The sequence below is a fragment of the Cricetulus griseus genome, assembly GCF_003668045.3.
Source record: "Cricetulus griseus strain 17A/GY chromosome 1 unlocalized genomic scaffold, alternate assembly CriGri-PICRH-1.0 chr1_0, whole genome shotgun sequence".
Lineage (NCBI taxonomy): Eukaryota > Metazoa > Chordata > Mammalia > Rodentia > Cricetidae > Cricetulus > Cricetulus griseus.
This window is the reverse complement of record NW_023276806.1, coordinates 144,326,862-144,350,303: the sequence shown is the minus strand read 5'-3', so window position 1 is coordinate 144,350,303 and position 23,442 is coordinate 144,326,862. Positions and strand designations below refer to the sequence as shown.

General features: G+C 38.2%; 1 protein-coding gene across 14 annotated transcripts in view; it reads left to right on the top strand.

Moving 5' to 3' along the window:
• The window catches only part of Osbpl8 (oxysterol binding protein like 8), a 121,828-nt gene that overhangs the window by 39,917 nt on the left and 58,469 nt on the right, over positions 1-23,442 (top strand). For 3 of the 14 annotated variants that reach the window (XM_027392426.2, XM_027392427.2, XM_027392430.2), the window contains 3 exons: positions 8,764-8,811; positions 14,961-14,997; positions 21,070-21,207. In XM_027392426.2, coding sequence (XP_027248227.1) covers positions 8,764-8,811; positions 14,961-14,997; positions 21,070-21,207 — 223 coding nt within the window. Of the gene's footprint in view, positions 1-8,763; positions 8,812-13,704; positions 13,900-14,960; positions 14,998-21,069; positions 21,208-23,157; positions 23,255-23,442 lie in introns of those variants that run through there. The other 11 variants (XM_027392429.2, XM_035450410.1, XM_027392428.2 and 8 more) reach the window with 10 other exon arrangements.

Sequence of the window (23,442 nt, the reverse complement as noted above, 5' to 3'; positions counted from 1 at the left end):
TGCCACCATGTCCAGCTGGTCTGTTTTCTTCTGATTAGACTGGCCTAAGGAGTTTTAGGGAAGAAGATCTCAGGAGTAAAATCTCCTATCTCTCAGGCTGCTCTTGAGCTTACCATGTAGCCATTGGTGACCTTAGCTTACCAGGTAGCCAAGGAACCCCTTCCTCAACCTTCCAGGTGCCAGGATTACAAGTTTGTGTTCCTCCACCTGTCTGTAAACAGTCCCTCTGTTGTTGTTTTTCTCTGTTCAGTCCTCATACAGCTGAACCTGTGGTTTATGTGTGTATATTCAGGTAAGAGCTGAAGAGTCCTCATAGAACTTAGTCTTTTAGTAGGTTTATCCATCTTTTCTAGACTTTAAAAATCCCTTCCTGCTCTACAGCTGCCTCATCCTCCATTTCTTGGGATGTGTGGTGGTGGTGGTGGGGGTAGGGGTAGGGGTAGGGGTGGGAGTAGGGGTGGGGGTGGGCTTACTTCCTGTATTGGAAACAATTGTTTTTTTCCTATTTACTTTCTTTATGTGTAGCATTAGTAAAAGTGAACCAAAGATTCTAAAGAGTGGCTGGAAATTCAAAAAAAGATTTTTAAAAATGGGGAGGGGTTTATTCTTCTTTGTTGCATATATCATTCTCATAGTTTAGAAATCTAAAATAGAAATAATACAGGTGTTATTTACTCAGTATAGACGGTATAAGTTTTAGCCAGAAACAAAAATAGAAAGTTTTTGCTTTGGGACTGGAGGAATGGCTCAGAGGTTAAGAGCACTGACTGCTCTTCCAGAGGTCCTGAGTTCAATTCCCAGCAACCGCATGGTGGCTCACAACCAACTATCATGGGATCTGGTGCCCTCTTCTGGCCTGCAGGCATACATGGTGGAAGAATACTGTATACATAATAAATAAGTCTTTTTTTAAAAAAAGTTTTTGCTTTGCTGAACTAGACTTGAGGAGAACTGGTTTTCGAGGCTTACTTTTTTCAGTATTTATAAATCATGCAGTTACCCAGGGTTTAAGTCAGTGGACTGAAGGCTTTTCATAATCACCACCAATTGCTATTTGCCAGTAGTTGTGAGGCTTACAGAAAGGCTTCCTGTGAGCAGGGTGTAACTAAAGCTGAGTAGTTCAAGGTCTCTAAGCTAAAATTGTGCACACTTATCTCCAAATAACTTTATTACTGAAGTGAAAGTGTCCCTTAAAACTTTGGAGAGAATTAGCAGGGTTAGAAACTATAGTGTGAAAGCAGACGGGGATTATATGGGGGAAGGGAGGGGTGGAGGTATCAGAAATAAAAGAGTAAGTAGTGGGGAGAGAAGGCAGGACAAACAGCACGTTCCCTCTCTTAGGTGGACTCTGAGTATGTGTTTGAAGTGAAAGCTGTAGCATAGAAGGGGACCCACAGGAGAGGGAGCAGGGTGTTGGAGGGAAGAGAAGAAAGGCAGTGAGATTGGTGAATCGATGAGTGAAATGCAATGATACATATGGGAAAAGTCTCAATACCATTATTTTGCATCCTAGCTTAATCTTTTTAAAAAAGAAACAAATGTTAGACATACATGAAGATAAAATTGGATTGAAAGTACAACCAAATCTCTGCCATTTTACTTAGCAAGAGTGAAACAGTCAAAATATTTTCATCTGGATCCAATAGGTTTTCATTTGCTTATAACGGCTTCAAAATGATACCAAATTTGATATGTTGAAAAGAGCACCATGGAGCAAAAACAAGCTTGGGGGAATGATTTTATTTGTATATATGCTGGGGTGGCAAGATGCACAGCATACGTGTATGCAGAAAAGCTGATTTTTGTTTAACATTTACATACAACGTTGGATAGCTTAACCTACTTCACTGAGCACAGTCCATGAGCAGTGTCTTGCTGCATTCATGCTTACACCATTGAGAGCTCATGGGCAATGCCACTTGTTGCAATAGAGGACTTTTCAGAAAATACGCTAACATATGAGTAACAACTAAACCAGATGCTGGACATTATGATGTGCAACTTTTATTCCAGTACTTGGGAGGCAGAGGCAGGCAGTCAAGGTCAGTTAGCATGTTCTCCATAGAGAGTTCCAGGACAGCAGAGCTACACAGAGACCCTGTCCAAATGGACCAGAGATGTGATTTAGGAGAATCCTCTTAAGAGAACTGGAATATTGAAGTGATAATCAACCAAACATTGGAGTTTTTTCCCCCTCTCTTGTCTTTGAGATAGGGTATCATTGTGGATAGTATGAAACTAGCAGTGTAGTCCAGATATTTTACTTCGGTCAGCCTCCTGCCTCTCCTGTGATTTCAGGTGTGTATTACCATGCTCAGTTTTGAACACTGGAGTTGTCTAGTATGCTTTATGAAATTCCAGTGCATAACTACATCTTTATTCATGTGAATTAAGATCCCAAAGGGTGAGATACAGGCATCAGTTCCTTTGGGTTCGGTAGGTTACTGCACATGGAACTAAGATTGATGATAGAAATATAGAGGCTGTTGGTCAGATTGGAGAACAAGTTATCTAAACAGCAGTTAAAACCTAAAGGGTAGTAATATCCATATGGAAAATATGTAAAAAGAGTTAGAAATACATATCAATAGGACCTGAAGGGTCTGTGGCAGCACCCCCCCTTTTTTAACAGATGCAGAAACTAATATTAAGTAATGTGTGTAGCTTTTCCGGAGTTTGATAGCAAGTAGGAAGTGAACTCCAGGCTTGCAATTTGATAGCATTTTCTGTCTGTGAGTTTTAAGGCATTACTACACATAACGGTTCATAGTAGGTGAGATAATGTATGGGTAGATGATAGTGTATGATACAGAGGGGACCAGAAGAATCAATTATTTTAACGGAGGAGAGAGATGTTTTTGAAAACAATGCTTGATTTGAGTGTTGAAAGGCACATGGGTCCTTTACTGCCTTTGTGAAGGTAAGAGGGCTGTTGTAGGCAGAGGAGCAATGTAAGTAAATACAGTATAACATGGCATATTCAAGGAAGTAAAGCACATTTTGAAGGTGTAGGATCAATGGGTGTGAGAAGAATGAATGGTGATGAGTTTGGGAGATAGAGAGGTTTCTCTTTGTTTTTTGTTTATTTTGAGACAGGGTCTCATGTAGTTCAGGCTGGTCTTAAACTTGCTGCATATAAGAAGATGGCTGTGAACTCCTGGTCCTGCCTCACTGTTGGAGGCTCCAAATATGAATATGATATTTCGGATACAGGTCTCAGCTCTTTTCCAGGAGCTCAAATCTCCCATTGTCATTTAGATGTTGGCTGATTACCTCCAGATGGCCTAGCCAAGGTGGAGAATGTCTTTTCGTTTGTGTAACAGCCCCTGGGTGGACCAAGGGATGTGCCTAGGGACTAACGGACTAGTGAGACGTGCAGTTACAGAATATCTGAGGGTTTGTGTATGTGCATTCTGGGGCTATCTCTAGGATTAAAGGAAATATTTGATATCGTCTCTATACATGATAATAGATGTCTTCTACCAGTACCCCCACTTTTGGAAAGCTATTTAAGAGGATGCTTGAATAAACCATGGTCTCCAGTACTGATGGAGAACCCTCCTGAGATGGCAAGATGTCCCTGTCTCGTCCTTCATGCTGTTGGGTAGCTATGCTGGTTCTGATCGCAGCCCCAAAGACATCACTCTGGAATAGATGGCCTCTGTAGCGTGGGACTGATGCAGGCCAGACCCCGGCACCTCACTACCCAAGTGCTGACGTTGGAGGAGAGCATCATCACACCTGGCTCTTAATTTCATGGTTGTTCTTTTATACTTATCTTCCATCATTTGATTCTCTGTTACTCAAGATACTGTTAATTCTTCATTCTTTCCTACATCAGAACTTTTTAGTTGTGTTTTAGTTAGTAATGTCTCTCTAGAGAGATTAGAATACAGTGGAGTTATGGCAATATAACAAAGGTTCAGTTGAGTATCTAATGTATATTTGGTACTTACTGAGCACTATTAGAAAGGAGATTCATGATTTTATAGTGTAGGAATTAAATAACTTGGCCACTATTTCTGTTTATAAGAGAGATAGACCCAGTGGAACTTTACACTTTTCATTTTGCTGTGAGGCTTATATTTTGCTTTACTGGCCTCCATAGTCAAAAGCCATCCTCGTTGCAAAAATCAAGAGAATAAAAGAGTGAGGGAAGAATTTATTAAGTACCTCATCATGCTTTCTCTAGCAGCTGTTACACATTTAGTAGTTCTCTGCATCCTTCTGAATTTTGCTCCCCTGTTAGATTTTTAGGCTGTTATATTACTATACTTGTGTGAGAAGAAAAGAAAATTATTCCTTGCATTCTTAACTGTGTGGTCTGCCCTGAACCACTTGTCTCTCACACTTTCATGGTAATCTCCATAATACCAGGAAGTGTAGATGCTCTCTGTAGAAATAAAGAAAATGAGACTCTCAAAGGGCCATTGGAGTAAGGTCGCTTTAGTCAGGAAAGAGGGTAATCTTGAGATTTAAGTACAGATACTCAAATTGTTTTTCTTGCCATGCATGTAAAGACATAATATGTCAGAAACTCTGTGTTACACTTACTCTTTGCAGCATCCTTTTAAAGTATTTTGTATTCATTATTACAATGTATACTTTGAGAATTACATGTACAGGATCATTTCCGGAGTGTTGCTTTCAGGTAGCTAATTGTGATTTTGTGTGAGGTTCATTTGGATACTTGGGCAATACATGGTTTCCGAGACCTGCAGAACAAGGAGTTACTGTCTTATCTATGGTAGGTTTGTGAATCACAGAGACCAATACTTCCATAGCATTAGCAATCTTGTCTGTGGCTTGATAATACTCAGCAAGGTATACTAGCTTATGTATAAGTAAGTATACTAGTTTATGCAGTGATTTTTAGAAACAGAATAGACTTCTAGAAGCTGAGAAGATACTTGTTATTATATCTTCATTATCTTGGTCTTGACTCACTCACTCAAACATAAAATTCATGTATCTGTGTAAACAATGCAGATAATTTACCAGATAAAATTCCAAGTAAGGTAAGTTCTTCTTTCAGAGTGAAAATTAAAATAATTTAAACCCATTGTAAGATTAAGCTTACATCGTAAGATGAACTCTGAAATAATTACTTACCGGTATTTTTAATATAATCGGTTCTCATATCTCACCTGGTGTGATTATGGTACGATAATACTGTTTGGGTTGTATTATTTCCATAACCTTTCCAGTTAACTGGTTGATTAAATCAGATTTAGAGGGAAATTTTTCATGAAGTCAAAGGCTAGGTTTGTCAGTTTAATTATTTCATGGACAGCAAACACATTTTTCTTGTTTTATAGTCACAATTTCCTTACCCCACCATTTGAATGACACAAGTTCCAAGTGAAAAATCATATTGGTCAGTTTTGAGCTGCTCTCTGTGTAAGGACTTTGATGAAGGAGGTAGGTTTAGTTATGGCAGGGAACTACCAACACCAGAAGAATTGCCACTTATGCACCATTACTAAAAATGGATATAGATTGACAAATCTATATGGTAGCAGACTAATAGTGGAAGAATTAATTGCCTGTGTTGTGGGTGACAACTAAGGATATTCTTAGGATTGAGGCAATATCTGTGATGAATTTTAGGAATCAACTTGATCTTTTGAGCAAATGAGAAAACTAAATTCAAAATAACCATTCAGAGCTACAACTTTTACATTGTTATAAAGTTTGGCTTATCATTCAGACTTTATAAACTCTGGAGGTGGAAGCAGGAACATCAGAAGTTCAAGGTCACCCTCTACTAATAGAGTTTATGGCTAGCCAGGTATACATGCCTTAAGACAGTAAAAAGAGAAATTCAGAGTTCATACTTACAAACTATGTTAATTCTTTGTGTGTCATATTAGATGTGCTTTTTTTTTATATATATCAGCTTGACACAAGCTATAGTCATCTGAGAGGGGTATTCTCAATTGAGAAAACTCCTCCATAAGATCTGGTTGCAGGCAAGCCTGTAGGGCATTTTCTTGATCAGTGATTGGTGGGGGTGGACCCAGCACATGGTGGGTGGTGCCATCCCTGGGTTGGTGGTCCTGGGTTCTGTAAGAAAGCAGGCTGAGCAAATCATGAAGAGCATGGTGTCTCCATCAGCTCCTGCCTCCAGGTTCCTGCTCTGAGTTGCTGTCTTGACTTCCTTCAGTGGTAAGGAAACATAGACCAAATAAGCCCTTTCCTCCTCAAGTTGCTTTGGTTTCATCATAGCAACAGTAACCCTAAGACAGGGTATGCAGTATATTAACATTTCTGAAAATAAAAAAGACGAGCAAGACTTACTTTTGTCTTAGAGAAGTTGAACTAATCCATCTAGTAGACAGGAATGCAGAAAATTATACACAAGAAATGTCTCCATGGGTGTGTTAAGGTGGCTCCCTGGAGAAAGGTCTTAATACTTGAGCCTGATGACCTGAGTTTGACCCTTAGAACTCATGTAAAGGTGGAAGGAGAGAGCGGACTCTACAGTTGGCCCCTAGCCCCCACCTGCACCTTGTGGAAGAGCAACCCCTGTTCTCCCCCAACAAAAATAACATTTAAAAAATCTTACTGTTTATTGAGTTTATAATAATTAGCAAACCTTTTCTTTTCACTCTTGCACATATTCATTCATTGTTGAATGTCTATAATGTGCTAGGTTTCCTTGTTGCTTTAAGGAATACAGCAATGAACAAAACAGATCCAATTCTCACTCCAGTAGAATATCTGAATGGTGAAAGATAAAACTGTGTTCTTTGTTAATGTGATAAAAAAAAATAAAGTGTGATAGGAAGGAGAGAGAGTAATAGAGTGTAGACTGAGGAGTGGACTATAAAGACTGTCTTCTGATGAAGCAGCTCTTGAGCAGAATCTTAGGACTTCCCAATCTTTCTTATCCCTCCTTTCTCTGGTGGAGATTGAACATAGGGCCTTATGCATGCTAGCAAAGTTCTCTGCCCATGTTTGTACACATTTTGAGATAAAATCTGAGTGCGCTTAAGTTCCTCAGACTGCCCTTGTGCTCATTCATAATCCTCCTGCCTCAGCTTCCTAAACCATCTGGGTTACAGGTTTGCATAACCAAGCCTGGTTGTAAGGTCTGTTTTCTAAGCAGTAGTGATGGTGAGCTTTTGTGTCTGTTGAATAGCCTGGTGGTTGGGCTTTAGCTGCTAGGTTCAGGGCCCATGTTTTAAGGGTTAGATGGTACTCTGGGCTCTGTCACAGTCCTGTCTGATTATAACAGAAAGATGCAGTGACAATACTGGAATATCATGTTTATATACTAAGCAATGAGGAAAATACTCCGAGGAAGCCAGAGACTGGGAGGGATAGATCCAGATTGGATTTTGGTTATGTAAAATGAACCACCAAGATTAGAGGATTTTCAAATTGTTGGGAAGCTAAACAGAAAGAAAACTTAGGGGTGGGTGGCACAGATTACAAATCACCATGTACAATCAATTCTGGCAGTCAAAACTTAGATAAGTGGAGTTTCAAGGCTTTCTTATGGGAGATCAAAACAATTCTGTGGGATAATTTAGCTGAATTGTAGATTTTAAATATCAGAGTTTGAAGCTTATTTTATAAAAAAAAAACAGTGTATTAAATGTTTCTGAGTGGAAGAATAACACTGTCAGCATGATCATTTAGGAAATTATGTAAGGTTGAATACTGTCCGAATTGGTTCTTTGTGTTATGTTCTGCAAGGACACCAGACAGTGTACTTAAACTATTACAAAGCTTCACAGTAGCTCCAGAGAGTGATAATGCTTAATAACTAATGCATTCACAGAGGAAAAAAGAAACATCCCAGGAGTTTATGGGCAGACTTGAAGAATTATTAAAATTGAGTAGTCCAGCTATAAGGCATCTTAGTGTCAAGTGAATACAATTCGTATTAGTCTTGGTAGTAGGAAGCTTACTTCATCACCTCTTGAATTTCAGTATCTAGCACGGTAAATGAAAGCCATTGTGGGTACAGCTTCTGAAAGGAGGATAAGTTGAGATGGCAGGATGTATTAGTGGGAAATTAAAGAAGAGACTCGTGAGGTAGAACATTGTAGAGGAGACAAATTGGATTGTCAGAACCTAACGACTTGATTAGACCTGGGGGTGGGTCGGACTGTCTCTGTAGGTGAAAAAGGGATGGATAAGTGGGTAAAGGAACTGGTTTCTCATACAGCTAATAAGTGTTATTTTCAACAGAAGAAATTTGCTTCCTAAAATAAGCCTAAAGGCCTTCTTTTCTTACCAGAATTTTAGAACTAGAAGTTAATTCCCACCAGTGTCCAAATGCATGGGTAGAAATGTTTTGAGAGGTAAGCTCCATCTGCAGATGAGGCCTGTTTAAGTTACCTCAGCAGCCGGGCTGGGGCTGTTATTCAGGATCGCTCACTCATTGAGGAAAGGACACAGTGCAGTAAGACAGGGCCACACTAGTACAAGCAGGAAATTCCAATAAAGCCCTTCATAGCGAAAAAGTTGGTAGAATGTAATAAATACCTAGAGGGATAAAAGTGAAATTCTTTCTAGAACATTCCAGAGAACTGCATAACTTGACAGATTGCAATTTCCTGAAGCCGCAGGATTTTAAAGAAGAAAACTGAAAGGTTTAATTCCTAGTGTGAAAGTCCTCTTGCACCTCCCTACCTCCTTTAAATGTTACTTTGTAGACTACAGTTTCCTTTGTAAACTCTGGTGCTCTTTAATTTCGACCTCAGCTATTTGAAATTAAATTGCTCCTGAGAAGATGTGTTTTCTTTTTAGATCATGCCATATTCAGAAGTTGCTGAAGTTCCAGAGACAGTGAGTAATGTACGATCCTGTGTTTTAAGATGCTAACCTTTCTGTGTTTTTCTGATTTCAAGTTGGAAGTGGGTATTTCCCACTGCATTTTGTACATTGTCATTATACAACACAGCAAGTGAAAATAGAAAGATCAGTTTAAAATTTTGCTTCCACTTCTTATTTTTACTATAAAAGTAATGCATAATAGTAAAAATATGCAAAATAATAAATAATGTACAAAAAGCATAATAAGTAAAATTCTGCCTCCTAAATATAACCACTGTTAATGCTTTGGTGTATCTTTCCTTAGTTAGTATGTGTTTGTCTTATATGAAGTGTTGTAAAAATGGAATAAGTACCTAGGGACCAAAGCACTGATAAGCTCAAGTTCCCAGAAAAAAAAAAGTTGCTTTAAAATCTTTCATGTAAAACTCAAGTATAAAATGTGCACACTTTTGCAAATTAGAGGAATATGCGAATTCAAGCTAAGTATAGAGTGATGACTCCTGTTCTAAGAACAAGTAGCTCCCAGCTGCATCATATACCCTTCACTGAAGTTTCTTATTTTCAGAGCCAAAAATACCACTGGATAGAACCCTGAGATACTTTGTGTAATCCTTTCAAATGTGGCTTCTGGGAGCTGCCTGCAGCAGGATTGCTTCAGAAAGTGACTGATGAGCTACTGTATTGGGGGAAGAGGTGCCACCATCAGTGTCCTTGCTGGATAAACTCTCTGTGCTTTCCCTTATGCTCACCAAATGGCTTAAGGCAAACTAGTGCATATACAGGGAAGAAAGTACTGTTTAAAGCTGGAAGATAAAAACTATAGTCTTGTGGGATCATTTCTGTACCACAGGGTGGCTGCTGTCTTGGTTTGGCTGAGACTGAGGAGTTCTTAGGTTGAATGTGATAAACTTGTACTTTGTCCTTTATGTTTCTTACATGTGGAATGGTCATCAATTAGGTGGCACACATTTAGATACACAATACAATAGATCACAGTTTTCATATCAGTTTTTACAAGACCCATAGACTAATTAAGATTTAAATAATTCTTGTAATATTAAGTGCTCTAAATGAAAGTGCTTTGTAGCACACAAATTCCTAAATAAAAACTTACTGTCATACTTAAAAAAAAAAAACTATTTTCAGTTAAATCAGAAGATTTATTTCTGTAACAAATTACCGAAATGAGTTTGGGTATTTATTGAATAAAAAGAAAATGCTTTGTCCTGTTTTAATGGTTTTTTCACTCTGAAAAGTTTCTGGATTCTTCAAGATGTGAGTAGTATTTTAGTACTTCAGCAAAAGCCAAGGAATGACTACCTTATAAAAAACATACAAGATAGTTGTGTAGAGTTATCCCACAGTAGTTATTTCACAGTGTTTCTGTATTATACAATTTGGTACTGTATCCCAATAGTGCAGGGGTAGCAAACTAGTGTCCACCCAGTGAAGTAAGTTACTTGTCGAGAAGATGCTTGCTTGCTCACTTGTGCCCCACTTCCTGTTAGCATCGTTCACAGGTGGCTTGGGAAGGATGCTTTACTGACATCCTGTGTAATGCCTCCTGTCCATATCTTCCTGGGAAATGTTTCCTGACGCCATGCTTTGTTCTCATGGTGTTTAAGTAAGCCTTGCTTTTGGAGTGCTTTCACTTGAGTCTTAGATTTGTTGTCCATTATAAGTTGGTTTTCTGGTGCCTGTTCCTTTATGCTATGACACTTGTCAATCATCAGTGACCAAGGCATTCAGGTCATAAACCTAACTCACACATTTCATCATTTGTGCTTCTTCTACCATCCTGAACCTTTTTCTGTGCAGACTTTATATATCAGATGCCTTCTTGGCATCCACTTGGGTATCTTAACAGACATCTCACATGTAGCCTTCCTGAGCTCCTTGACATTTCCATCATGCAGGTGCTCAATTCAGACCACTTGAAATCATCTTGATTCCTTCTCTCTTACCTCCCTCTTGGTCTGCTTGGAAATTCTGCTGCTGTATTTTCAAATTCCTTCAAATTATATTCAGAACTGAATAACCTTTCATCACCTGTGCTGCTGCTACTGTGTTATCCTCAGATCGTTTCAGGAAACTCCATTTATACTCTTGTTCTTGGAGCATTTTCAGAATAGCAAGTTGGAATAATCCTGCTAAAATATAATCAGACCACATCAGTCCTTTTCTCAAAAACTTTTTTTTTTCTGCTTCTGTAACCCTGTTCAAAATACAGCCAAAGCCTGAATTAAGGCCATGCAGAGACTCCCATAATCCAGCATCCTTATACCTCATTGACTTCAGTGTTTAGCTTCTACATGCACACTATTTCCCGACCCTTAGCACTGGCTACATCCCCATCCTCTGTCTTTGCTTTTTATTCCCTGTAGAATCCTTTCTGGCAGTTTGCTTTATCTTATTTGTTGAACCCTGTAGTCGGGTGTTCTTAGGCTACCTGTCCTTTCTCCTGATGCTCAGTATGCCCCTCTTCTCTGCGTATCTTCTCCTTTTATTTTGAACCATGTAATGTCTATTATCGTCTTCTCCATTTTCTCCACTAAAACTTAAATGCTATTCTGATGGAATTCTGATTTTGCTGGTGTGTGGATCAAACCCAGGGTCAGAGCTAGGCACATACTGTACCACTGAGGTACAAAGCCCAGCCCAGGACCAGATTTTTGTTTATTTAATTTACAACTAGTATCCTTTGGTGCTTAAAATTACATATGTCTATAGTTGTTACTCAGTAAATATTTACTGGGTGTATTGATAGTATTATTTCAGGTCATTATTCATTGTGTCACACTGAGCAAGTTAGAATTAAAGTAGGATAAGATAAAATTGGCACAGACATATTGAAAGGTATAATGTTTATATTATTATGCAATTTTTGGAACAATACCTAAAGTTAATGTCTATGCTAGAAATTAGTTTTTGAGAGTGAACAGGTAAGAAATAGAAACTGCACAAAAGTCAGCAGAGGTGTTTAACCAATAGAATTGGAGAATATAAAACAAAACTATACAGTGAAAACCGAGCTTTAATTAATTAACCTTTTACTCCAAATAGAAGATGGATTCTTCTTCTTCTTCCTCCTCCTCCTCCTCCTCCTCCTCCTCCTCCTCCTCTTCTTCTTCTTCTTTCTTTTTTTTCCAGAGAGACAGCTCATTTATTAAGAAGCAGTCAGACTAGCTAATTTTTTTTATTTTTTCCTTTTTTAAAATTTAAATTAGAAACAAGCTTGTTTTACATGTCAATTCCAGTTCCCTCTCCCTCCCCTCTCCCCCAGCCTCCCATCAATTTCCTATTCCTTCCCCTTTCTGCTCCCCAGGGAGGATGGGGCCTTCCATGGGGGATTTTCCCAAAGTCAGTCAAATATTTTGGATTATCCCTAGTACATGAATGGACTTTGGGAGCCCACTCCACATAGAAGGATACTCTCTCAGCCTAGACACACAGGGGAGGGTCTAGGCCTTTGCTTTTGTTTTTGTTTTTCCTGTATTGCTTTGGAGTCTGTCCTGGAACTCACTCTGTAGACCAGGCTGGCTTCAAATTCACAGAGATCTGCCCGACTTTGCCTCTGCCTCCCAAGTGCTGGTATTAAAGTCATGTGCCACCAACAACTGACTAGAAGATGGATTCTAAAACCTTCAAATATGTAGGTTTAGTAAAACTATTTTTTTTGATGTATGTACATGTGCACACACACACACATGCTAGCTCTTGTGTGTTTATGATTACAACTACAGTTTTTCTTAGTGAAGTTACTGGTAAATCCAGGGGAAAATATAATTTTAAAAATCTAGGAAATTAAAAAGGCAAAAGATCCCCGTTCTGTCCTACAGTATACAGAACTGCTGTATTTTCTTTTGTTTGTTTTAGGGTTTTTTTGGGGGGGGGTTAAGACAATAAATCTAAGTTTTCTCAAAATTTATTATCCCAGGAAGATTTTTACAGTTTTCCAGTGTTACTTATGTGTTTATTGTCTCATAAATGATCCCAAAATTAAGTCGTATTAAACAGTAAGCATTTATTTCAAAGCAGTTGGTTGCAGTTAAGATTAGGGAGGGAGTTCTGCTGTTATCTCCATTGAAAACTTGATTGGTGCTCATGGACCTCAGACTGATATCTGGGAAACCAGCATAAGAATGATCCAGACCCCCTGAACATGGGTGTCAGTGAGGAGGCCTTGGCAGTCTATGGTGCCTCTGGTAGTAGATCAGTATTTATCCCTAGCATACGAATGGACTTTGGGAGCCCTCTCCACATAGAGGGATACTCTCCCAGCCTAGACACATGTGGGGGGCCTAGGCTGTGCTCCAAATGATATGACAGACTTTGAAGATCCCCCATGGAAGGCCTCCCCTCCCTGGGGAAAAGAAAGGGGATGGGATAGGGGGTTAGTGGGGGGCAGGGGAGGAGGGAAGGGAGAGAGAACTGGGATTGACATGTAAAACAAGCTTGTCTCTAAATGAAAAATAGAGAAAAAAGAAAAGAAAAGAAAACTTGATTGGCTGGTGAGGAGAGACCCTCTTCAAGTTCACTTAATGCTTTACCTAAGTGTTTGCCTGGTAACTTATGGGGAGCAGAAAGGGCTTGGAATGGGGGATGGGTGGGGACAGGGGAGGAGGGGAGGGAGAGGGAACTGGGATTGACATGTAGAAGAAGCTTGTTTCCGCTCGGCTGCCGTTTTAATTTTTAAGATTTATTTTTTTATTTTAAATTATGTGTTTATGTGTGACCTTCTTTGTAGGTATGTGCATGTGTGAGTGGAGGCACCTGCAGGGTCCAGAAGTGAATTCTCTGGAGCTGGAGTTACAGGTGGTTGTGAATTCGGGTCCTCTCGAAGAGCAGCAAGTGCTCTCTACAGCTGAGCCTTCTCTCCAGCCCTGACTCACAAATACTTTAATCTTTTACCCCTCTTAATCTCCTTCCTCAAGCTTGCTGTTTGTAATAAGGACCTGAGCACAATGAGTCCATTGTCAGCAGAGCTGTATTCTGTGAAACTGAAATCCACTCATAGAAGAATAAGCATGGATTGGCATCTGAAGAAAAATAGACACTAGAACTTGATACCCAGAATTGCTCAATAGCTATCTCTTAGGAAAGTGACAGGTAGGAGAATTTCTCCAAGGAGATGACAGAGCCTCAGTCAAACAGGTCACCTTGTTTGGTCACAGCCAATGACAATTCCTTCATTGTGCACAGAAACAGTATAAGCAGTGAGAAGTTTTTAGTTTGGTATGTGAAGTATATGATAGATACCTGAGAGTTGTGTACCTACTAAGGAAGGCCCTGGTGATGCTGGAGAATAAAAGAGTTTCTAGATAGAGGGTTTATTTTAACCTTCTCATGAAAAAGCTGAATTCTCTGCTTGGTGTGGCAGGACATAGGAGTCTGGAGGTGAAGGACTGTGAGATTGAGACCAGCCTAGGATTCTCAGTGAGGAGGCGTGGGATGGGGAGGTAGGGGCGAATATCTTCTGACTTCTTAAAGGACAAGGAGCTCTAGATTATGCTTGTCTTTAGCAAGTCCCAAGAAAATTATGTCTGACTTAAAACTTATCCTTGGGTGATTTATCTGACAATAACTTTCTCTTTTTATTTTTGCCATTTGGTTAAAAACTGATGTATTTTGTTGCTGTCTTTGTAGAAACAGTTTCCACCATGCTTGCCATATAATAAGCATGAATTAAAGATTCTCCTTTTATGTGTAAGACTATATCTCTGTAGAGCGTGCTCTGATGGCATGCATACTGCTGTTGAGTAGAGTATGAGTGGTAGGTAGTTTTAAAGCTTTAAATTTAAAAGCACCAGTGCTCAGTGCTCTTAGGTTTCTGAACAAACTTTATTGCTCCTAATCCCTACCTTGATTTGGAATCAAAAGGAACTTTTGGCTTGAGTCATTGCAAAGCAACCAATGTACTTTGGTTCTCATCCTACCTTCACTTCCCCAGGTTAAAGCAAATATTTGATATTGCCTGAGCCAAGACTCTTTTGTTGTAAGAGAAGGAAGTGTCTTAAAAGTTACGACGATTGACACTAACGTGCATGCGCTTCCTACTCAGACTAACGCTGTTCTCTTGTCCTTTTGTCTTACTGCTGCTTCCGTCCGGTGTCTGCTTCTTCCTGGTTTGGATTGTGTGTGTTTGCTGCTCACTTCCTCTGCATTAAAAGCTTCTTGGTGATAGCAAAGATGTCCTTGGGCCATCAAGTAAGTAGCTAAAGCTGGAACGTCATGTTTTGGGGACATGGTAATATTTGGGGGTTACTTATAAATGACAAATAATATTTCAGTTTTGATTGTAGAAATGCTCAATGCCCACTCTCCGTTGTTGTACTAGTCCATGTGAGAGCCATGGACAGAGTCTGTACTGACAACACAATCATCCAGAGCAGTGATCTTCAACCTGTGGGTCTTGACCCCTTTATGGTCACTTAAGACCATCAGAAAACACAGATATTTATATTACAATTCATAGTAGTAGCAAAATTAACAGTTACAAAGTAGCAACAGAAATAATTTTATGGCTGGGAGTCACCAAAGCATGCAGCCTTAGGAAGGTTGGAAACCATTCTCCTCTCCCCCTCTAAAGGATGAGTCATTATTCAGGATCTCTTTCTCACAAGACCCTTGGTCAGTCATTACAGGCATAAAGAGATCATATAAAGAATTAACTGCCTCATCAAACTGAGAAATAGTGTTTAGGTTTGTAGCGCTTTAATACAATTTGATAGTGGTTTGGGGTTTTTTTTTGAAAATATGTTTTAGAGCTCTAGAAAATTATCTTCCTTAAAAATAAAATTATATCCAGTTTGCTGTAACAAATTTTGCTGGTTTTGTTTTTGTTTTCTGAATAAGATTGCACATTGTAGCTTTTGAGTAAGCACAATAAATAAAACATGACACCTCAGGATTGTTTCAGTCCATCTAAACAGTGACAGGAGAAGTCGTTACAATAAAAAAATCATAGCATCACTGAGCTGAAAAGAACTTCTGGAAAGACCAGTTAATAAAACATTATAGCTGAAAAGTCTGAAGCTAAAAGCTTAACTATCCAGGAAGCTGCAGTGGGCTACTCACCCACTATAGACTACTGTTACTGACACTAGAAAGTGAGAGCAAAGTGTTGACTAACAAAATCATTAAAGTTTTATTCGATCATAATTTGGACAGAGGTTTTGATTTTTATTGAATAATAACATAGGAAACTGATTTAGAAGTTTTAGTATTGATGTCTAATAGTCACCTCACTGTTGCAAGTCGTCTCTGTGCACAGAAAGGGACTGAGCAAGATAATGGCAAAAGTTTTTCATAATGAGACATTTGTTATTGTTATTCTAAAGAGTGGTTAATTGGCTACATGAATATGATTGCATATATTATGTCAAAATGAGACTCATTTCATAATTAATATATTTTAATAAAAAGTAGAATATATGCAATCTTTGGTTTATGTTAGTTGACTTTTTCTCAAATACTGGTTAGAATGCACATTAATTTTTTAATAAAATGATAAGTTAAAGTAACACACTAATTTTTAAAAATAGCAACAGTTTTTACTATTTAAAATATGCTGTATATTACGTAGCAATATTATCAGTGGAAAATTTTAAAGTAAAGCATAAATCCTTTTTTGCCCAGTTTTTTATTTTGCCAAGAATATTTTTTAAATCTTAAATACCTTCTACAGATATTACTACTTCCTATCAGTACCAAAATTCCATGAAAGACAGACTTTCATAAACGTTAAAGGGAGTCAAGTTACTTAGGCGTCTTATCTTGGCCTCCCTGTAGCCTACAATTTTGCAAACACCAGAATATGCAAAATTCCTGAAATGTCTAAGTTAAATTCAGGAACTAAGGAAGGTGATAGATTCACAGCTGATACAGTAACTATACTATTAATTATTCCACTGTGATTTCTGTTAATAGGAGCTGCAAAGTAATCTACTTGCTCTATAAGTGGAACCAGCAGAGGGCACTATAATGTCACCCTTGGCAGGTGAATAACTTGTCAGAAACTAGGCTGCAATGGTGATTCATTTGCCAAATAGCTTTTCTGTTATTTAGCAAGTATTTATCAGTTGTGTCAGTGGATACACACAAAAACAAAGTCATTGTGCTTCTTGGGATTCTGTTCAGATATTCCACTGTTGTGCACTTCCTGTAGGACACTGATTTGTGTTATGAAGAGTGTCCTTCATCTGCAAATGGTTAATGTTGGTGAATGGGTTGAGACAAAACAAATAGGAAGATGGGCTTTCTGTCTTGCTGTAAAGCACTGTGAAAAAAGATGTCACTTGAGAGCTGGGCATGGCAACACAGGTCTGTAATTTCAGCATCAGGGAGACAGACAGGGGTATGTGAGTTCTGGCCAGTTTGGGTTCTTGTTTCTTTTCTGATATGAGAGACTTGAGTCCAGGGCACCTTTCTTATGCTAGGCAAGTGCCCTGCCTACCCTGTTTTTTAAAGGACTGAATCATAGTATATGTAATATGTTGAGAATTTGTTTTTTGTAGTTGATATATTTCTGTGATTCATCTATGCTGTTTGATTCAGAAATAGATGCCATATACTATTCTAGCTTATGCTTGTGTCACCATTTATTAACCCATTTTATTTTTTATGAGACAGTCTTACTGTGTAGTGCTGGCTTGCCTAGAGGGAGTAAGCTGCTCTCAAAGAACAGAGATCTCCCTGCCTTTGCCCTCCAAGTACTGGGATTAATCATGTGCACCACACACTTGGCTAACTCATTCAAGTTTTTTTTTTTTTATTTTAGAATCAGTATTGTTGCTTTATTTTATGAGTATGCGTGCTTTGCCTGGATGCATGTCTATGCATCTGGTGCCAGCAGAGGTCAAGTGAGGGTGTTAGTGCCCCTAGAACTGGAATTACACGTGGTTGTGAGTTGTCATGTGTGTCTGAAGAGCAGTTAGTACTCTTATGTACTGAGCTGTTTCTCCAGTACTCCTTACATACCCATTTTATTTTTAGTTGGTAAGTATTTAAGCTGTTTGAGGGCCTTAGTTTGTTTTCTGAACAGTATTGTTTGAAAATTCTTTTTCTTGTCTCTTAGATCATCTAGGAGTTTTTCTGGGTGTATAAACAAGATTGTGTTGCATTCAAGTATGTGCTAGCCCCAAGTTGTTGCCCAAAGTACTAGTATCAATTTATACTCCAGTCAGTAGTGGCCAATATCTTGATAATTCTATCTTCCTTATTTGATATTATCAAGCTTATTAATTTTTTCAGTTCTGATGACTATAAAATATCCTGCTGTGAAACGGATATCTACCTTCCTGATTATTAAGCGGGAAGAATATTTTCATGTGCTTTTTGGACATTTGCATTTTTTGTGAAATATTGCTCAGTTATTCCTTCTATTTTTCTGTGATGCTGTTGGTCTTTTGTTGATGAATAGGAGCTATAGCTTGAAAACACTTCAGATACAACTTTTGTTAACTATATGGTTGTGAAGTTATTTTCCTGTTTAGTGTTTCTTCATGTTCATTATGGGATTATCTGATGAATGAATTCATAATTTTGATGTTGTAGTGATAGTATTTATCAATTCCTTTTTTATTAGTGCTACTACATCTTTGTATAAGGGAGCATTGCCTACCCCAAATCTATAGAAATACCCCATTTTAAAAGTTTTAAGTTTTGTATTTTCATTTGTTTCTTTAATTTTCATGGGACTATTACATATGTTACAATGAAGGATGGTATCTGTTTGTCTGGTATGCCCAACCAGTTGTCCTAGTGCCTTGCCTTTATTACATGTCTAGACTACACATATGATGGGGGTCTGTTATTGTTTTTCTGGAATGTTATTTAAATGACTTAGTTTTTTGTGCATTCCTACTATTAATTATAAATCTTATTTATTTTTTAATCAATCAAATGAATCAGATTTAGTAACTGGAGGAGCAAAAATACATACTTATGATAATGAAGCTTCATAAAAATAAGAAAGCTAGGGCTGGAGAGATGGCTCACAGATTATGAGCACTGACTGCTCTTCCAGAGGTCCTGAGTTCAATTTCCAGCAACCACATGGAGGCTCACAGTCATCTCTAACGAGATCTGGCATATGTAAAGCAGAACAGTGTATATGTAATAAATAAATAAATTTAAAAAAATAAGAAAGCTACTTTGATTGGCTTTTAAGTAAAATTTTAACACATACCTTTAGTGTAACAGGAAGCAGTATCTTTATGTCAGGAGCAAATCAGTATTAAGCATTTATGGGGAAATGAGGCAGACAAAAGCCTTGCACTCATGAAATTTAATTTCTAGTGGAAGAGAGGAGGCAATAGTTAAATATTTCAGATAGTGATACAAGCTACCATGGAAACCATGATGACAGACAATAGCTTGAGATGGGTGCACAGTAACACATAGAGATTGGATTGTGCTGCATTAAAACCAAGAACCAAGAAAGTAATAATAATAAATAGCACCCTGAAGAAACCAAAAGACTTTCCCCAACAGATAGTATTTGAATACAGACAGCAAGCAAGAGGAAAAACAGTACGTAAAAATCTGGCCCAGAGTATTCCTGATAGAAGGAACAAGAAACAGACCCTAAGGAGCTGGAGAAATAGCTCAGGAGTTAAGAGCTTTTCTTCTGGAGGTCCTGAGTTCTGTTCCTGGTACCCACGCTGTTGGCTCACAACCACCTCAGATCAAAATGGGTGATCCTGTCTCCATGAATCTGCAAAATGTAATGCAGACTGCACTGCTCTCCACCACGCCTGAGACTGCAACCCTCCGAGTTCCTGTCTCCTCCCACCTTATATTCCTCTCTGTGCCCAGCAATATCACTCCTGTCTCCACCTCCCTAGTGTTGGGATTAAAGGCGTTTATCCCAAGGGCTGAGATCATCTTTGTGTGAGCTGTTTCTCTTTTAAACTGATCATTTTTGTGTAGTTCAGTGTGGCCTTGAACAGAGAGCCATCTGCTTTTGTCTCCCAAGTCCTGGGATTAAAGGTGTGTGCCACCAGCACCTGACCTCTATGGCTGCTGGAATTAAAGGTGTGTATCACCACTGCCTGGCTCTATGGTTGTGGCTAGCTTTGTATTTTGATCTCCAGTGGCTTTATAAATAATATGTCACCATAATAGGAAATATGTGAAAGCCATTTGATTTTTAAAAGATACAATGATAAAAATATCAATGAGAGTTCTAGTTAATTAGCAAGTGAAGACCTAATCATTCATTTTTTTTTTAGATGAAACTAAACAATGTAAGCACAGAAACATGAAAAGCAATGTGGAGGTAATAGGGCCTTTAGATTTGATTTCTCCCATTCCCTCATTGCTTTCACTTTCAATATTTCTTTTCATCCTTTTGGGTTATTCCTTTATTTATTAGTTTGGCCACATGGGTGAGAAGCAGTGCAAAGTTTTCTACCAACTGAATAGTTGGGATATATGGGGTTTTTTTGTTTTTTTAATACAGTATTTTAAAAAAAGACTTTTGTGTCAGTGTTTTGCTTGCAGGTATGTCTGTGTACCACTTGCATGTGTTGGTGTCCTCAGAGGTCTAAAGAGAGCATTGGATCCCCTAGACCTGGAGGAATAGATAGTTATCAACCATGTGGGGAATGGGAGCTAAACCAGGGTCCCCAACAAGAGCAGCAGATGCTCCTAACTGCCGAGCCATCACTCCAGCCCCTGCCACAGAGCCTTTTGAAGAGACTTTGGAACTTAGTGCAAGTGTGAATCTTGTCTGTTATTAGCTGTATAGTCTTGGGGAAGGCAGTCTTCAAACCTCAACTTTCACTGTCTCTGAAACTGCTATCTTAACTAGTTGCCATCAAAAATTAGAAATCACAGTAGAAATTCAATTTAGTGTACAGTTTGGTTTTCTCCTCTAGTGATTTGTGCTTTTGATCGTTAATACAATTGTACATCTTACACTTTTTGACCATTTGTGTCTTGTCGCTGAAATGACTTGTCTTATCCCTGTTGTACTGATAGACAATGAAGAATTAGTGTTACCCTGTGAAAGATGCACAGTACATAGGAGCCCCTATCATTTGGATATGTACAATGTCTATAATTCTGTAATGCATATATTTAAATGAGACTCATCTGTCTGTTCCTCTTGGATTCATAGTAACTGAACATAAAAACAAAATGATTATGCAAGCTTATTGAAGTAGAATAGTAAGATTAATATAATCATAAAGGAGTTCGTTTTATTCCAAGTTATTAATTGTCTCATAAAGCCTATGACTTCAATGATAATTTCTTTTCTTTTCTTTCCTTGAGCTGTTGTAGCTAACAGTGACGAACCTCAGCTTTTGACCCCAGGAAAGATGAGTCAGCGCCAAGGGAAAGAGGCTTATCCAACACCAACTAAAGAACCGCACCAGCCATCTCTCAGTCCTGCAAGTCCTCACAGCCAGGGTAAGAAGTCTCAGACTGGAGTTCTTGTTTGTTTTCAGAAAGCTGACATTTGCTGTGCCACAGTACATTTCAACCTGGATTTATGCAGATTTGTTGTCATCATTTATTTTGCTTGGATCATTTGCAAGGGACTTAGAATGCATTTTCCTTTCTAGTTATTCAGCCTTTAGACTCACCAATGTATTTTGTTAATTGTTTCATTCTTGTAAATCACCTATTCTTTCACTTTTTAGTCTTAATGGCCTCCCTACATCCATAAAAAATACTGAAAATTTCAAAGAGGTTCTGTTGCATTTACTATAATATAAATTAACCCTTTATTATAGTATTATGGAATTATAGTATTATAGTATTATGGAATTAGAAAATTTTTCTTATTAATTGAACTAAAATAATAAATACATGTTAATATTAATGAAATTTTGTTTAACATCATTTCATGTACTTTCATGTTTGAAATTTTCCAGATCCTCACTACTAGCTATTTTGAGAAACGTGATTAATTATGATCATCCACAGTTACTGTGCTGTATCACAGAACATTTAGTCACCCCTGTTGCTGGCACAGAGTATATACACTTAAGATCCTAACAGTCAGGGTGCAGAGGTAAGAGCAGTGTGAGTTCAAGGCCAGGCAGGGGCACACAGTGATAATCTGTCTGCAGAAATGGGAGAATTTTACACATTTGAAGCTGGTTAGTGTTTGTTATTCATTTTCTACCCTTCCTCCCCCAATTCCTTTCCGTTTCTGGTTTCTAACCACTATTTTACACTCACTTCTGTAAGACTAGTTCTTTTAGCTTCTACATTATTGATTCTTTTAGCTCCTGTACCTCTGGGTGCTTGAGTTCTGTGCCTGCTTGCTTCGTCTAGTATAGTGTCTTCCAGTTCTTACTGTGTTGCTACTAGTGGTAGGATTTAGCGTTCTATGGCTGAAAGTCACACACATATACCACATTTTATTTATCCATTCATGAGCATGTAGGTTGGTTCTGTCATGGCTACTGTAACTTCAATAAATACTGGATTTCAAATATTGCTTGAATACCTATTTCCTTCATTTGAGTATTTGGAATTGCTGGATCATGAGTCATATTTTTTTATTAAAAATGATGCCCCCTTCCTTACTAATTGGTATTTTTGCAAATCTTTTTAACATGTAGATTAGTAAACAGACACTGTGGTTTTATTTCTGCTTCTATGTAGTCAGTGTGTTGTGATATGATGACTTAAAGTATATGAATAAAATCTGGATATACAACTATATACACATAACAAATCAGGCCTTCTGTGTAGTCCAGCAAAACTTGACAAATAGTACTCTTAAAATTTGGAGGCAAAATGGAATTGGAAAATGCATTTGTGAATTTTCAGCATACCACTAAATTAAAACTGGTCTGCTTTGAATTTTGTATTAAAAAATATACTTCAGGATAGTGGTTTATACATTTCTCATTTTATCACACAGAATATTTAAATCTGTATGCATAAAAGGCTCAAGATTAATAGTTCTTTTTTTTTCCACTGCTTTTTTGATGACTTGTCAACAAAACACATTCTTTTTCCATGAGTAGTACATGGCAGCAGAGAACTTGGTGACTAATATTGTATTACGAAACTGGCTATAGCCTTGCAGACCCTGTAAAATGGTGTGAGAGACTCCCACAGGCTCTGGGATTGCATTTCCTAGTTTATAGAGGTTTCTGATACTCAGAGTGTTACTGCATAGTCTCAGGTTCCCTGTAGCATTCCATAGCTTCAGTGGGCGAGCTTTTGCTTTTAAGACTTCAGAACTTGGATTTATTTTTGTGTTTTTTATTTTGGGTTGTTTCAGTTATCTGCTCTGAATTACAGTTTGGAATTGTTAACTGGGAAATTCCAGAAATGAGCAACTCCTTGGGTTTAAGTTGCACTCAGTTCTGAGTATTGTGGTGAAATCTTGCCCAAGATCCTGCTCTGTCCTCTCAAGAATGGGAGTCATCCCTTGGTTCAGGGTATTCTGCTGGACGAAATACCCATTCTATGGCATGGGAGGGGGAACATCACTGTGAGTTCTACTACAGTATACTGTTGTAATTATTGTTTTGGTGGTTGTTAATCTTTTATGGTACTAATGTTTACTTACATTAGTAGGTATGTCTGTACATAGTATAGTCTGTATAAAGTTTAGTACTATTAACGGTTGTAGGAGTCCACTGAGGTCTTGGAATGTAATACCCATGGATAAGGGAAAAG